The 16,355-nt window shown below is 39.9% G+C and overlaps 1 protein-coding gene across 3 annotated transcripts in view; it reads left to right on the plus strand.

Annotated features, from left to right (window-relative positions):
* LOC124619612 (sodium-coupled monocarboxylate transporter 1-like) overlaps nucleotides 1-16,355 on the plus strand; it is a 212,021-nt gene that overhangs the window by 90,309 nt on the left and 105,357 nt on the right. For all 3 annotated transcript variants that reach the window (XM_047146115.1, XM_047146116.1, XM_047146117.1), the window contains exon 6: nucleotides 10,989-11,056. In XM_047146115.1, coding sequence (XP_047002071.1) covers nucleotides 10,989-11,056 — 68 coding nt within the window. The remainder of the gene's footprint in view (nucleotides 1-10,988; nucleotides 11,057-16,355) is intronic.

Raw genomic sequence — 16,355 nt, forward strand, 5'->3', positions numbered from 1 at the left:
TTCCTGGATGTAATAAATACCACTCAACTATCCTATTCGATTTTAAACTGCCTTTTACTGTAAATTACACACATCAGCCTTACACAGTGCATATATGATGGTTGGAGAATATGAAATTAACCCCTACACAATAAACTGCAGAGCCAACTGTGGCAGATAGAACAGCTAATATTGAGCTCGAAATGATCTTAGCTGTATGTTGATTTTTTTTACCATTGCATGTGAAGGAACTATCCCAGTTGCTTTAGAAATGGTTAGAATAGTCATTACTATTACATTGCACACCAGAATAGCTCGTTAATATTCACATCTGATCGTTTCTCAAGTCTGGGAAGACGTATTGTTTCGACATCTCAGTCGTCAAACCTATCTCAGACATACATTCTTGTAGTGATATTGAGGCATTCTCTTAGTATATGCCCGGTTCATAAGAGGTCTAGCAATACCAGCACTAGCACTACCACGAATGTACGGTTTCTTCAATTTCTCCCCCATTGTTTTCGTTCTCTGAATGTATGTTAAGCATAATGGTCACTTTCATGACATGGATCAGTCGTAATCTTCTTTGCTTCAGACCCAGGTCCATAAATAAACTTATTTATTTTTCCTGTATTACATTTACCAGATGACATTGGGGAAATGTCACTATAACAGTAGACGCAGTATTATAACATTCAACATTTATGATTCTCTCCTGTCTTATTGACAGTTAGCCCTCATTCTAAGTCTAATATTACAGATTATTAACCCCATCATAGCAGTAGCGGACGCACTGACAGCTACAGGACCAAGTCTGTGCGTAACAGGCAATCAGAATTTACACTCCAGTGAAAAGGTATTACTTTACCTAACCTCTATAATTATTTGTGAAACTTTTAGCTCCCTAATAGTAGCCATTTGGATACTATGATAGAAACTGTGGTATTCTGTCAGCACTGTGCGCAAGTTTACCTAACCACTTGCTCGACAGATCGGGATGAGCTTGAGTTCCGTTATTGTTCATGACGTAGGAAATGCCTGAAGTGTACTGTTCAGTTCAGACGTCAAAAGTCACTGTCCTGGGCTCGTCTATTCTTTCCAGGGAGCTCACATTCATCGTTTTGGTCAGCAATTTTATCAATAAGGACTAATAATAGACGGATTTTATACACTACTCGCCATTAAAATTGCTACACCAAGAAGAAATGCAGATGATAAACGGGTATTCATTGGACAAATACATTATACTAGGACTGACATGTGATTATATTTTCACGCAATTTGGGTGCATAGATCCTGAGAAATCAGTACCCAGAACAACCATCTCTGGCCGTAATAATGGCCTTGATATGCCTGGGCATTGAGTCAAACAGACCTTGAATGGCGTGTACAGGTACAGCTGCCCATGCAGCTTCAACACGATACCACAGTTCATCAAGAGTAGTGACTGGCGTATTGTGACGAGCTAGTTGCTCGGCCACCATTGACCAGACGTTTTCAATTGGTGAGGCTTGACAATAACGTTTCACCAGGCAACGCCGGTCAACTGCTGTTTGTGTATGAGAAATCGGTTGGAAACTTTCCTCACGTCAGCACGTTGTGGGTGTCGCCACCGGCGCCAACATTTCGTGAATGCTCTGAAAAGCTAATCATTTGCATATCACAGCATCTTCTTCCTGTCGGTTAAATTTCGCGTCTGTAGGACGTCATCTTCGTGGTGTAGCAATTTTAATGGCCCGTAGTGTAAGTACAACCGATAACAGATGTTGACAAATGACAAGTGGTTAAAACTAAGAGCTTGTTCAAAATATGTAAAAACAGTGTAGTTGATATGAACTATTACTAAACAAGTGAAATCCTAATATAATTCGCTGCTACTCCTATAAATATTCAGATCTAACACATTTCCTCATTTCTCATCCCACCTACCACAGTCACTGTCTGACATCAGTGTGTCATTTGACTTGACTTGCTATGATGTGGCTGGGAGCTATGACATTGCATCTATTAACAAGCCCATACCAGGTGAACGCTGTGTTAGTGCTGTGGACCGGATGTGGCTCATCCTACAGCTCTTGCGGAAACCTGTAGACTAGATTTACTTGACGCTCATTGTAGTGCAGTCTAAATCCTTCTTTGTATTGTTTGTTAAAAATTCTGTTCCGCTACAGATGGTGGTAACTTCAACAAAACATCGTATTCCAGAGGTTTAAAAACGATTAATTAGCGATGGAGTGGCTTCTGGATAGTGTGGGCCTCTATGGCGTGGTTAAATTGTGTGAAGGGCTGCAGGATGGAGCTGTGAGTTTTTGCATGTGTTGTGTACTGTTATTAAATGATCTCTTAGCTTCCAAGCTGTCAGACTCAGAACTGATGTTCGTTGATGTCGTTCCACTGGTTAAAATGATCCTGAAATGTGATCCATTCTCCTGACTCCTTCACATCTGACTAAGACACTCTTAACATGATAACTGAATGAAGATCGCAGTCACCTGCCAGAACAATAACTACTACCTTATTCCTGGTCTGCGATCTGTGTTGCTGTCTCTGTAATACATTTCACTGACGACCACTCTCCAACTCTTTGAGGTTACCATGTGTTTTGTCAGAACCCCTCTTGGTGCTCGAAATTTATGCGAATGTTGTATCGATTTGGTACCACATATGTCCAGAAACAAATGAATGGCTTTTCTGGAACATGCCTCGCTATAATGTCGCTGTTTGTGTCCAAAAGAAAAGTCAACATACTACTAAGCAGTTGGTCATAATCTTTTGGATCATCTGTATTGCTGCATGTTAATCAACCACGTCTTCAGATTCCTTCTTTGCTTCCAAGGTCATATGGTTATGGTAAAATGTTGTGTTTGTGAGCATCAGTAGTATATTGATGAGAGTTCTGACTCAAAGAACATTTTCGAATAGAGATTCCAGATTGTAAACCTGGAATCTAATTTGGCAGTTTTCCCCAAACAAATTCCACATAAATACAACAAAAACAAAATGACCAACAAAGTTGAGTTATTTAAGAACTTAAAAAATTATAGTAAAGAAAATTATAATTTAATTAAAAGAAAACTACATAAAACTCTAAAATTTATTCAAAATCATTAACATGAATTGCATGACCATGACTTGTTTCTTTACCTCGATAAATAAAATGTTTTATCTAATTTACCATCATTTGTAAAGATTTTAGTTTATTGATCTCAAAAAGTAATTTTATATTTATCATCTAAAAGTGATAAAACTTTATCTCCAAATTTAGTAGGCAAACATTCAGCTTTTAAAACAACATAAGATTTGAGATTTTTAAGTTCTGATAATTTAATGAATAGTTCTGAACAACCATTACTATAATTGTCAAGTTCAGTTAAAAAACTGTCGGTGCTAACATTCATGTCCATTTTCATCTGCATGGAAAAAAGTTTAAAGAATCAAAGTGTTTGGAAGACGTTTGGAGAACATTTCAGTTTTTGGAAAACTAAAGTTTTCATTTTTTATCTTCTCTAGTTTTCTGGAAGTATTCAAAAGGAAATAAAAACATGAAGTTAAGGTTCTTTAATTTTTTCTAGTTTTTCATTCATTTATATAATTAGAAGTTTTCAGTTAGCAATCTATGTTATGAATCATAAGTTAATTTCCTTTTTACCATACATAATAACATTTTCAATTGTATCAATTGAAGATATTTTTATTAAAGAAAGCACATAATTTAATTGTTGTTTTTGAGTAGTTAGAAGATTCATTCTTCAAGACATATTAATTACATAAATTGGATAATTTTGAATAAAACTGAATGGACTTACATTTACATCGTTATTTGATTGAGTTATTCTTTTAAAATCTCTAGAGAAGCATAAGTTTGAAGAAGTTATTTGGTGGTTTAAGATTCTATATTTTTTGTGGAAAAACATCATTTCTTCCAGTTTTAAAATAGATACTAAAAATTTAACGTGATCAAACAAAGAAGAATCAAGTAATTGTTTATTTTTTCGATTGGTTTTGAAAACAGTGACGATAAAGCAAGGCATATCAAATTTGGCAGAATTATAATAATTAGTAATATTTAGAAATAATTCAAAAGGGATGATCGCTGAAATACTGTGTACTGGATAACCAGTTCCAACAAATTAAAGGTTCCATCCTTGGATCTGTGAAGATATAACATGACAAGTTTGAGGGAGGGCTTACATGAGTTACACTATATACATTACCATTAGTTCAGTACCATATACCTGAACGTAGATTAACATTTATAAACCATTTGGATGTAATGATACATGAGGCAGACCAGCTGATATAAAATCATTGTCACAAAAAATAAAAAACAACTGCTCTCATGGTCATTCTTTTCTATAAGATATGGAAAAACCAAAGTCACAAAATAAAACTATTTGGTGCATGATTGCTACTGAACTAAGAACAGTCGGCATCACACTGCTATATTCTGCGCAGGTTTACCTCCTGTGATTCTAGTGGTTTGTAACTGGCCGCTAGATAGCACTGTCCAAACAGTGCACAAACAGCCCCACAGTATAACCACTCATTACTACTACAATTCAACTTTACTATTACTGCTAATCAAATACCCATGCAAAGAACATTTTTGCATACACTTCCTGTACATACTATATATGCTATGCATACTATACATACTGTACATACTATACTTACTATAAAGTACATCACTCACAGAGTAAAAACATCTGAAGCACAGGCATTATCCATATTAGCGCCATACATAACTATATATTATAATTTACCCTTATTCATCTATGGAAGTCAGCAATATACACATAGTACACTGTTCATAACACGACGTAGATACAATGTGATGAGTTATTAAAACCTGTATGCTGGGCTTTACCTGTCTGGGCATCTACATTCAGGTATGTTGTACTGTACTAATAGTAATGTATACAGTGTAACTCATATAAGCCCTCCCTCAAACCTGTCATGATATATATTCACAGACCCGATGATGGCACCTTTAGTGTGTTGAAACTGGTTATCCAGTAAACAGTATTTAAGCAATCTTGGCTTTTGAATTATTTCTACAACAGAGTGATTGCCCCACTACGCACTATGTGTTCCCTGCAAAATTAGTAATATGTAGTTCAGAATTTCTTTTTCCTTGTAAACCAGCAAATGCAGTTGTTCGGAATTCGAAAAAAAATTGGAATTTTTGGATTTTTTTCCCTTCCTCTTCTAATTCAAGTGAATATTCTGCTTCATGTTTAACAACAGGAACACGAATATCCATACTTTTTACAAAAATTTTACCTTCTTTTGGAAGTGTTGCATTTCAGTTTCTGTAGTCTGACAAAGAATTGGATCTTCTTGAACTTTTCCCGAGCTATAGTAAAAATTACAGCTACATCACCTTCAAACATAATATCTTTATAATCTTTAAAAAATGGGTACAGAACTTCAATTTGTTTGGTTTTCATTTTTCCATTGTTAAGAATATGTCCTATATTTAATTCACTCAAAAGCGAAGAAGTTAAATGAATAAGAGCAGAAAAAGTAATAAATAGATTATCTATTCTAGATAAAATATTATTTTCTTTTTTATTTATAACATCATGCAATTTTCAAACATAATTATCAATTACTTCAATAATTGATTTTCCAACACATCCAAAATAATCAATTCCATCTGTGTGAATAACATTGGAAGTCATATAAAGTAGTGATGAATCCAACATCAGTATATTAATATAAATTTCGGTTTCCTTGTTAGGAAGATTTAAATTATTTTTTGTTTTCTCATTAACAGGAAATGAGTAAAATTGGTAAATTTTGACTTGGTTCATGAACTATTAAGGGAAAAATTTATTATTCATTTTTAAAATTACTGTTACATTAGCACAATTAAAGTAAATTAATGTATCATTTTCATCAGTTATAGTTATTTCTAAATTTCGAATAGCATCAAAAATTGGAATAATTATAGGGTGATTTGGTTCATAATTTATTGGACCACCAAATTCAGAATTAGGTTTAAATGCAGGAATTAACAATTGTCTGTCAAAGAAGATATCATTAAGTTTTTACAAACATTTCATCAGCCAAATTATAATTTATGAGAATTATTTTTTTATTTAACAAAATTGTAGCCAAATAGCCATATATAGAGTTACATTCCTTAACATATTACATTTTACATTTTTGCATATTCATTCATATATTTCACCTTTTTACTGCACAGTTCTATGTGATATCGTTCAAAGACTTCGTTACACAGTTCGGTCGCACATGTTGTGTTTACGTGATGATAATTTTTGTTAATGCAAATTAGATGATGGAAGAGGAGAATAGACAATCTAGTTATGACATGTTGCAGTTCTCGTTTATACTTCATGATCTTCAGTTAATTTGTGGAAGCCTTCGTGTGTGGCATCATATATCGAAGTTTGATGTCTCCGGTAATGAATGTCTCTCTCGCTAGCAGGTACACTAGTCTAGATCATGTTGTCTTTGAGAGATCTAGTGCTCTATTTAGATAAGTCGATTTTACCTTTCCTAGTGTTTCTAAATTTTTTCTGTCAGGTGATCACATGTAACCTCAATCCTGTAGGCCAGGATTGGCAAGATTTCTGCGTTGAATAATTTCACGGCCGTTTCTAGACTCAGTAGTCAGATGTTTTTGATGTCCCATATTACTATTATTGCTTGGGCTGCACGTTCTGTTGTATGTTTTGTAAAGCATTTAGCTGTTGTTTGCTATGTCACCCCTCAGACAAAAAAAAAAAAAAAAAAAAAAAAAAAAAAACGAGACGTACCACCAAGGAATTATCCTAATGGGATGGAATGAGGTAAGCGTACAAACAAACAAATGATTACAATTTCAGCAAATTGGATGACTTATTCAAGAGAAATAACATCACAAATTGAGCGCAAGTGTTTCAGAGCACACCGTTCAAAGGCCATTGTTGAACAGGAGATCCACACCACATGTTCCTGTGCTATTCAACGACATCATCAGTTATGATTGCAGTAGGCACAGCATCACTGACTTTTCACCGAGTATCAATAGAAGCACGTCGCATGTCGAGTGAATCTGATTTCTTGTTACGCTAGGTCGATGGTTTGGTCCTTACACGTTGTTATCCATCTGAACAGCTGCATAAAACATGCACCGCGCCACATATGCAGTCCAGTGAGGGCAGAATTATGCTGTGGGTGGTAATGGCAGGCATCATGACTGCAGTGAGCTACGTGAATGTTGTTGCGGACCACCTGCATTACTTCATGCTTGAAGTCTCCCCCTACGGCGGTGTCATCTTCCAGCAGGGTAACTGTGCGTGCTGCAAGATCAGAATCGTGCAACCGTCGTTTGAGGAGGATTATAGTGAACTCACATGGATGTCTTTGCCAGCAAACGTGCCTGATCTGTATTCATTGGAACACATATCGGTCGCCAGCTGCATGCTCTTAAACCACTATCCCGTAATTTGCGGGAAATCCCGGGACTTATAAAATCCAATCCAGCAGAATCTATGTTGTACTGTGTTTGAAAAGTGGAACAACATACTATTAAACATGCGGTCATAATATTTTGGCTCATTGGTGTACATCAGAGGAATAGGGATTGAAGACATGCACATGTGAGCCAAAATATTATGACCATCTGTTGAATAGCATGTTGAAAACCTTTGGAATGCAATACAGCAGCGATTGTACGTTGTGTGGATTCGAGAAGCTCTTGTAAAGTTGCAGAGGTATGTAGCACTGCACAGGTCCCGCAGTTCCCGTAAATTATGGGCCACGGTTTGTCGATCTGACGCCGGCGCTCGACAGCACCCCAGATGTATTCCACAAGATTCAGATGAGTAAAATTTGGTAGCCAACACATCCGTGAGATTTGCTATCACGCTCCTCATAACATCGTGGCAACATGTTGGCCTTCTGATACGGGCTATTATCATGCTGGAAGATGCCATCGCCATTGGGGAAGACATCAGGTATGAAAGGATGCAGATGATTAGCAATGATACCTAGTCCACAGCTGCCCTATTGCCCTCGATTACTGCCGCAGGTGCCATGGAAACCCAAGTGAACGCCGCATGCATAGTTGTTAAACTACTGTACACTACGGTAGGGTATCGTAAGTGGAGACTACGGTAGTTTCCCTAGTTGCTCTATCAGTTTAGATCGCATCCACTTTACCTGTACATTAGATATGGTGGATACCTGTCGAGCGCTACCTCTTTTCGATCCCTTTGTTTATGTATGTGATAGGTGTCTTAATAGATTCCTCTAGAAAACAGATGCAATGAACCATTTAGAAACTGTGTGAGGATGTATAAAGGACCACGTAACGTATGGAACATTTTGGTTCTACATAGTTATCCTGCTGTCTGTTACTTATAAATAAACAATGTCTACAGCAAAACTGAAATTGTTAATGTTTAAATCAGGTTTAATTGGAAAATTGTTGATTTGTAACGTAAAATAGAGGGACGTTGTAGTACAAATGGAAAAGAAAACAGTACAGATTTTTCATATAGCGCTAGAAAATGCAGTTTCCTCAACAAAAGTTAAAGATAGTATCAAACATCACTTCAATACTTCTTCAGCAATAATTCTATACCTTTTTGTGTTTGTGCATATAGACTGTAGGTGCATCAAACGTAATTGTTTTGGTGACATAAAAACGCTGGAAGTAACGTGAGCACATAATTTTTATTACTTATAAAATGCAATTTATGCTTTGTAAGGAAACTGAATGATTTGCGGTTCTAATTACGTGCAAAACAAAGAAAGACAAAGAGAAGTGGACGGCTCTCAGTTCCCCTCCCAATGTTAGCAATACTGCAAGAAATCCTATCATTCACTGCGTCATTCACGCACTCTGCCGACACGTAGTTTCGGTAGAGCGCAACTGTAGTCCCAACACAGCGTAATACTGCCCCCACCTGCCTGGCATGGCGGGTGCATGTTTCGAGCAGATGTTTGCCTGGATTGCAGATGTTTCGAGCAGATGCTGATACGAAAATCGACGTGGAGGAACAAGAAACGTGATTCATTCTACCAGGCAACACTTATCCACTTTGCTACCACTAAAGATGCAAAAATGCTATTGCAACATTTGCTCTACCAACTCAACAGCTCCCCTTAGTAAAAGGACAAAAAAACAAAACAAAAAAGATGAAGGAGAAAGTGGAGTCATGGATCAGACAATACATATATATACAGACTGTGATTTCGGCATTTATGTTTCGTATTTTCGTGTTTTGTGCGTATACTCGTACATGTATGTGTAAGTACGTGTGTGTGTGTGTGTGTGTGTGTGTGTGTGTGCATCTGTCGTTCGTGGCAACCCATTTTGTTCCTCATGAACAGGTAGATTTTCTCAGCTGCAACTGTTAATGTCAGCAACTAGACACCTAAATGATCTAAATTATTAGTTCGCTCGGAAACTGTTTGATACGGACCTGTATTCACTTACATGATCGATTCCTGTTGGATTTGAAACCGATTGCCTCCAACTCGGGTCTAGTTCCTGTCGTTTAGGATCTTTTCTACGAGCAGCACTCTAACACCACGTTGCATGGTTGCGAATGGTATTCGATTCTCTGTATTGGGATAGAAAGTAAACGTCTGCGGAAAATGAAGTGACCTATCTTTCAGCAATGCTTATCGCTGATGTGTAAGCGGTAGTCAAATGAAAACCGAACACCTGCCTCAACGGTTCCATGGAGTGGTTCCATTCAAAAGTAATGAACACACGCATTAAAGTATCCCACCGACAGAACAGACAATCAGTTCCTGTTTCGTAGAAGGCGGTCGACCACTGATGGATTAACAACAGCACACCATCTTGCATCTACTCGTCCAAGTGAAACCGACGTCCGCGCATGTCTTTCTTCAGGCCACCAACGACGTGAAAATCACATGGTGGAAAATCCGGCTTGTACGGAGGATGTTCTAGTGTTTCGAACCAAATCGCTTAAGTCTAGCTTTCGTCCTACTGGCGGTGCGGGGTCGCGCGTTATGATGCAACAGGAAGATTCCGTCCAACAACATTCCCGGGCGTTTTGACTGTATGGCACGTCGCAGTTTCTGAAAAATGACTTCATAGGGCTGCGCATTGATTGAGGAACTCCAGTCAAAGGAGGAGGTCATCATGACCTTAGCGGAACGTTTGTGAACAGCTTAGCCATCCGGTGTGGCCGAGCGGTTCTAGGCGCTTCAGTCTGGAACCGCGCGACCGCTACGGTCGGAGGTTCGAATCCTGCCTTGGGCATGGATGTGTGTGATGTCCTTAGGTTAGTTACGTTTAAGTAATTCTAAGTTCTAGGGGACTGATGACCTCAGATGTTAAGTCCCATAGTGCTCAGAGCCATTCGAACCATATTGTGAACAGCTTTGGATCTCTTTGGTGGGGAGACATGGGACGATCCCGCTGCTGACTTTGCCATTTGCCCTCGGACTGTCGGAATGCTGTCGGGCGGAATCATTCTATTGTACGATAGCACCCGCTCCCACACCGCCAATCTGACGAAGGCAACATTTCAGCGATTTGGTTGGGAAACACTGCAACATCCTCCACACAGCCCAGGTCTGTCACCGTGTGATTTTCACATTTTTGGCGACCCCAAGAAAGACATGTGTGGACGTCGGTTTCAGTCGGTGTGGATCCTTCAGTGGCCGACCGCTTTCTACGAAACAGGAGTTGATAGTCTCCTCTGCCAGTGGGATACACGTTTTAAGACGGGTGGTGACCATTCCATTGTCCCGTAGTGGCTGGTGTTCGGTTTTTATTTCACTGCCTCTCATAAGCTAGCATTTCAGTAGTTATTGCCGGTCAAATTATTTGCCTCAAATTGACTTTCACATATTAATGATCAGAATTGAACTATTTTTATGTAGCACAATATTTTCTATTTTAAGACCGATCCTGTACGAGATACAGCAAGAATGAACATGTGTAGGGTATGTTATATTAATTATACTGTGTGTCACACAGAAGTAAATGTCAGTTTTCATATTTCATGTTGCAGTTACTGGTGTGAACATGCACATCGTGTCCTCTGTGGTCTGCCTCGTGTGCATCTTCTACACGTGTGTGGTGAGTATCAGATGGTAATAATTATATTGGATGGTATGGAGAAAACCTAGTCCTATGTTGTAGCACCGTGACACATACTGGGTCAGCATAACTGGAACATATTGCTGCGAACGGCAGGGACCGAGTTATAGTTCCGATCCGTCTCTTAGTGTTAGACACACGAACTCAACGTAGTCCACATTCTGTAAACACTTTCTTACTCCCTTTATTCCGAGAGTAGGGCTAATAATTTGTCTGGTGAGTGTATATTGACAGAGGTTCTAATGATAAGCGTACTATTGACGTAGTATGCTACGTAGAGGGTGTAAATAGAAATAGCCTAGAAAATGGAAATTCGAGTTCAGGTCATTCACAAAAAGTTTTTCTAATGCTACTTTAGAGGTAATAAAGTCAATTTATTGATTTTGGTGAACTGTAAAAACTAAAAATGTCAATTAGTCTTTCAGCAATGTTATTTTGTCATTACATCCAAAACCGTTTTTGCTGGATATCAGGCACTCACGTCTGTGGTAAATGATGCTATCAGTACTTTAGTGATGTAAATAAATAAAAAATATAAATTCTGGGTCGGCCGGTCTGGCCAAGCGATTCTAGGCGCTATAGTCTGGAACCGCGCGACCGCTACGGTCGCAGTTTCGAATCCTGCCTCGGGCATGGATGTGTGTGATGTCCTTAGGTTAGTTAGGTTTAAGTAGTTCTAAGTTCTAGGGGACTGATGACCTCAGAAGTAAAGTCCCATAGTGCTTAGAGCCATTTGAACCATAAATTCTGGGAACATTAGAAGTAAAGATCTTGAGGATTGGGAAAATCAGAGTATACCACAAGCAGAGATAAAGAAACTAAATATCGGACCAAGGAGGAAAGATCTCTGAATATATGTATGTTAAATCTGGACAGTGTAGTAGATAATAATTACTAAAATGATGGGTCGTTCATTTTAGCTGTTTCTGGTAGTTGCAACTAAGTTTCATAGAAACCTGTTGATCTAGAATAACAAATATATTTGGTACAGCTCCAGTCTAAGAAACCAAAACATATAAATAAAGTAAAAATTAAGCATTGTTTTAAAAACTAATATTTCATTTCCTATAACGTACATCTTAACAAAATAGACTAGTAAAAGTAATTAAATTGGCTGTCCACTGTCTAGAGCATCTACCTTTAACAGTTTCTGAAATAACTGATCACGAATTTTAGTTCTGCAAACTGCCTACATAGGCCATAGCGGAGACCTGGATTTAAGGCGGTTAGTGCATATCAGATTCACTCAGGAATATTGTTCAGACTTACCATCGTTTAATCACCGCATAAATTCTCATGTGGCTGGCATAGGAATAAGCATTCTTGAAATTAAAAAATAACTGAACCAAGGCGAGAACAATAAATGCTCTAAGTCCTGATGGGATTCCAGACCGGTTTCACTAAAATAGTACTCTGCGGCATTTTCCCCTTTCTTAGCTCAGATTTGCGGTGAAACTCTTACAATCAGAACATGTTACAAGCAACTGGAAAATGGAAATGAGCGTTTGGCGTCATTGGCCGGGAGGCCCCTCACGCTACAGGTCCGGCCGCAGGTCTTATTACATTCGAAGCCACATGTGGCAGTCGCCGCGCGGAAAGGGGGTGAAATGATGATGAAGACAAGACCCAGTCCCTGAGCGGAGAAAATCCCCGACACAGCCGGTCATCGAACCCGGGACCCTTAGGACGGCAGTCCGTCACCTGACCATACAGCTATCGGGACGGACCAAACAAGTGGAAAAAATAATGGAATGCTTCTGCGTGTAAGAAGCAAGTAGGAAAGCATTACTTGTGCGAAACACATAGTCCCGTTTCCGCACACGATGTTCTGAGAACCATGAGCACAGGACCAACAGGTACATTCCATATTTCTGGAGTCCCAGAACGCTTTAAACTCATTACAACTCTGTACTGTGTTATGAATAGTCCTTACATACGGAACAGGTTCTCATAAGGAATCCCTTGAGTGAAAGGTCGTAAAAGGCCAGTGGTGTTTACGACATTCCACGCCCCACGTATTGTCTACCATGCAGCCACAATACTGGCTACGAATCACAACAGGAGAGGGAAGTGGGGGTATCCAATGGCGAGCAAAACATGAGGCTACGGAGCATGAACTGCATAGCCGGCCGATGTGGCCGAGCGGTTCTAGGCGCTTCAGTCTGGAACCGCGCGAACGCATGGATTGTGTGATGTCCTTGGGTTAGTTAGGTTTAAGTAGTTCTAGGGGACTGATGACCTCAGATGTTAAGTCTCATAGTGCTCAGAGCCATTTGAACCATTTGAACTGCATAGTCGATGAGTACCTCACAGAAACGCTTCAGAGCTAGTGGTGTTGATACAAAGCTGAGCAAACGCGTCTGTGAACAAAGTAAACATTGCATTGTATCTACAATAACATGCCGGAGTTGAGGTTTCGTCAGGAAGGAACCCAAGAAATTTCACGCAAAGAGTAAGAAGTGGCAGTTAAAATACTAGCTATTCTGCAAGATGAGACAATCGAATGTGTGGCGACGTGTGCAGACAACGTATATTAATACAATGATGACGATACGTGCTTAACAAATGAAAGTGGTACTGAAGCAGGTATCTAGCCATGTAGCTCACCGTCCTTGTCGGACTGGGAGCCTCAAATCCCGTCTCCAGTTAAACATACTAGAGGACAATCGTCGTCCAAGGAACAGGTACTAAACATAGTCGCATACACGGAAGATCGTCCGCAGGGTAGTGAAATAATACTTAGGAACAGATTTCGAATAAGTCTGCAGTAATATGACCATGCAGCGCACAAGTAAAACTACGGATATACAAGGGAGGACAAGGAGCACTTGTTACAAAAACTGGTGTTTGCATAGTTCAAGGATGCTCCATACAATTTAGAGCATGTGTGTGATATTGATCTACTACGTTATGCACATCAAATTGAGTGCGACATAGATTACAGTGATTTGAAGGGAAGCAGTGGAAGGTTGCATAACTTCAAACAGTGCTACACAATTGGAAGACGCAAGACAACGAAACTTCAAATAAAGCATTAACTTGACGATGCACAGCAAAGTGTGGAATCGGTCCGAAAATTTGTAGATGAGATAAACAAACCTGTCCCATCGTTTAGTAAGGAATTTGTGTTTAACTCCGACAAATAGGGATGTGAAGAGCGAATGCACATGAAAGGAATCCTAGAAACTAAAGATACCAAGAGAGTTGTATCAAAACAGACCAACATCAATGCCTTAACGCATTTGTATACAATTATGCCGACTGTTAATTTGGACGGTAAATTGGCCGGAAAGTTATTTCCTGTGCTGCGAGAAGTTGGAGGTGCTCTTCCCACTACGATTCTTTTTCGTGTGCATGATCTCGCAAGTGCAGGAAGGAATAGTTACGTCACAGTAAGCAAGAGTGGGGAAACGGGTGTAAGAGAACTACAACTCTGGCGTGAGCACTGTTCTTGGTCAATAGCATGTCAAAATAACTTGCTTTTGCTTGATTACTGGCTTGCGTATCAAAATGATACTTGTTTATAGCAAACTGTCCCTCTTGAAAAGTGTGTGACATTGCAGTTCATATCAACTGAAACCAATGGACAAATTTAGTCTCCTGATGTTCGTTTCTCTTGTCGCACATTTTATCGCACTATCTGCAGCTACACCTTGAGGGATAGCCAGTTTCACGATAATCTCTGCGACAGACTGTTTCTTATTCAGTTGCGTACCATCACATTCCGTCAGTTCTTATCCTCCCGTTTTCAAATATGATTCTATACGTATTCCTTAAGAACGAATACCTAGCTGAACGTCCTGCACGGTTTGAAGCTCACAAGGAATTCGCTTTCAATCTTGATGGTGCGAACCTTTGTCATCACTGTTTCGTTCCATTTTTCATTCGGCGTTAATGATCTGTTTCGAACATTTCTTAAATGTCGGCGATGTCCATATTATGAAGTGTAATATATAATTACATCGCTTAGAAGGCTGCTCACTGCACCTCCGCACTCTCATTTTCTGTCACCCTCCTGATGCACATGGTGTGTCATTAGCAACTAATATCCTTCCTGTCATACACTACTGGCCATTAAAATTACTACACCACCAAGATGGCGTGCTACAGACGCGAAATTTAACCGACAGGAAAGAGAAGCTGTGATATGCATATGATTAGCTTTTCAGAGCATTCATACAACGTTGACACCGGTGGCGACACCTACAACGTGCTGACGTGAGGAAAGTTTCCAACCGATTTCTCATACACAAACAGCAGTTGACCGGCGTTGCCTGGTGAAATGTTGTTGTGATGCCTCGTGTAAGGAGCAGAAATGCGTACCATCACGTTTCTGACTTTGATAAAGGTCGGATTGTAGCCTATCGCGATTGCGGTTTACCGTATCGCGACATTGCTGCTCGCGTTGGTCGAGACCCAATGACTGTTAGTAGAATATGGAATCGGTGGGTTCAGGAGGGTAATACGGAACGCCGTGCTGGATCCCAACGGCCTCGTATCACTAGCAGTCGAGATGACAGGCATCTTATCCGCATGGCTGGAACGGATCGTGCAGCCACGTCTCGATCCCTGAGTCAACAGATAGAGACGTTTGCAAGACGAAAACCATCTGCACGAACAGTTCGACGACGTTTGCAGCAGCATGGACTATCAGCTCGGAGACCATGGCTGCGGTTACCCTTGACGCTGCATCACAGACAGGACCGCCTGCGATGGTGTACTCAACGACGAACCTGGGTGCACGAATGGCAAAACGTCATTTTTTCAGATGAATCCGGGTTCTGTTTACGGCATCATGATGGTCGCATCCGTGTTTGGCGACATCGCGGTTAACGCACATTGGAAGCGTGTATTCGTCATCGCCATACTGGTGTATCACCCGGTGTGATGGTATGAGTTGCCATTGGTTACACGTCTCGGTCACCTCTTGTTCGCACTGATGGCATCTTGCACAGTGGACGTTAGATTTCAGATGTGTTACGACCCGTGGCTCTTCCCCTCATTCGATCCATGCGAAACCCTACATTTCAGCAGGATAATGCACGACCGCATGTTGGAGATCCTGTATGGGCCTTTCTGGATACAGAAAATGTTCAACTGCTGCCCTGGCCAGCACATTCTCCAGATCTCTCATCAACTGAAAACGTCTGGTCAATGGTGGCCGAGCAACTGGCTCGTCACAATACGCCAGTCACTACTCTTGATGAACTGTGGTATCGTGTTGAAGCTGCAGGGGCAGCTGTACCTGTACACGCCATCCAAGCTCTGTTTGACTCAA

The sequence above is a fragment of the Schistocerca americana genome, chromosome 6 (assembly GCF_021461395.2).
Source record: "Schistocerca americana isolate TAMUIC-IGC-003095 chromosome 6, iqSchAmer2.1, whole genome shotgun sequence".
Taxonomy (NCBI): Eukaryota; Metazoa; Arthropoda; class Insecta; order Orthoptera; family Acrididae; genus Schistocerca; species Schistocerca americana.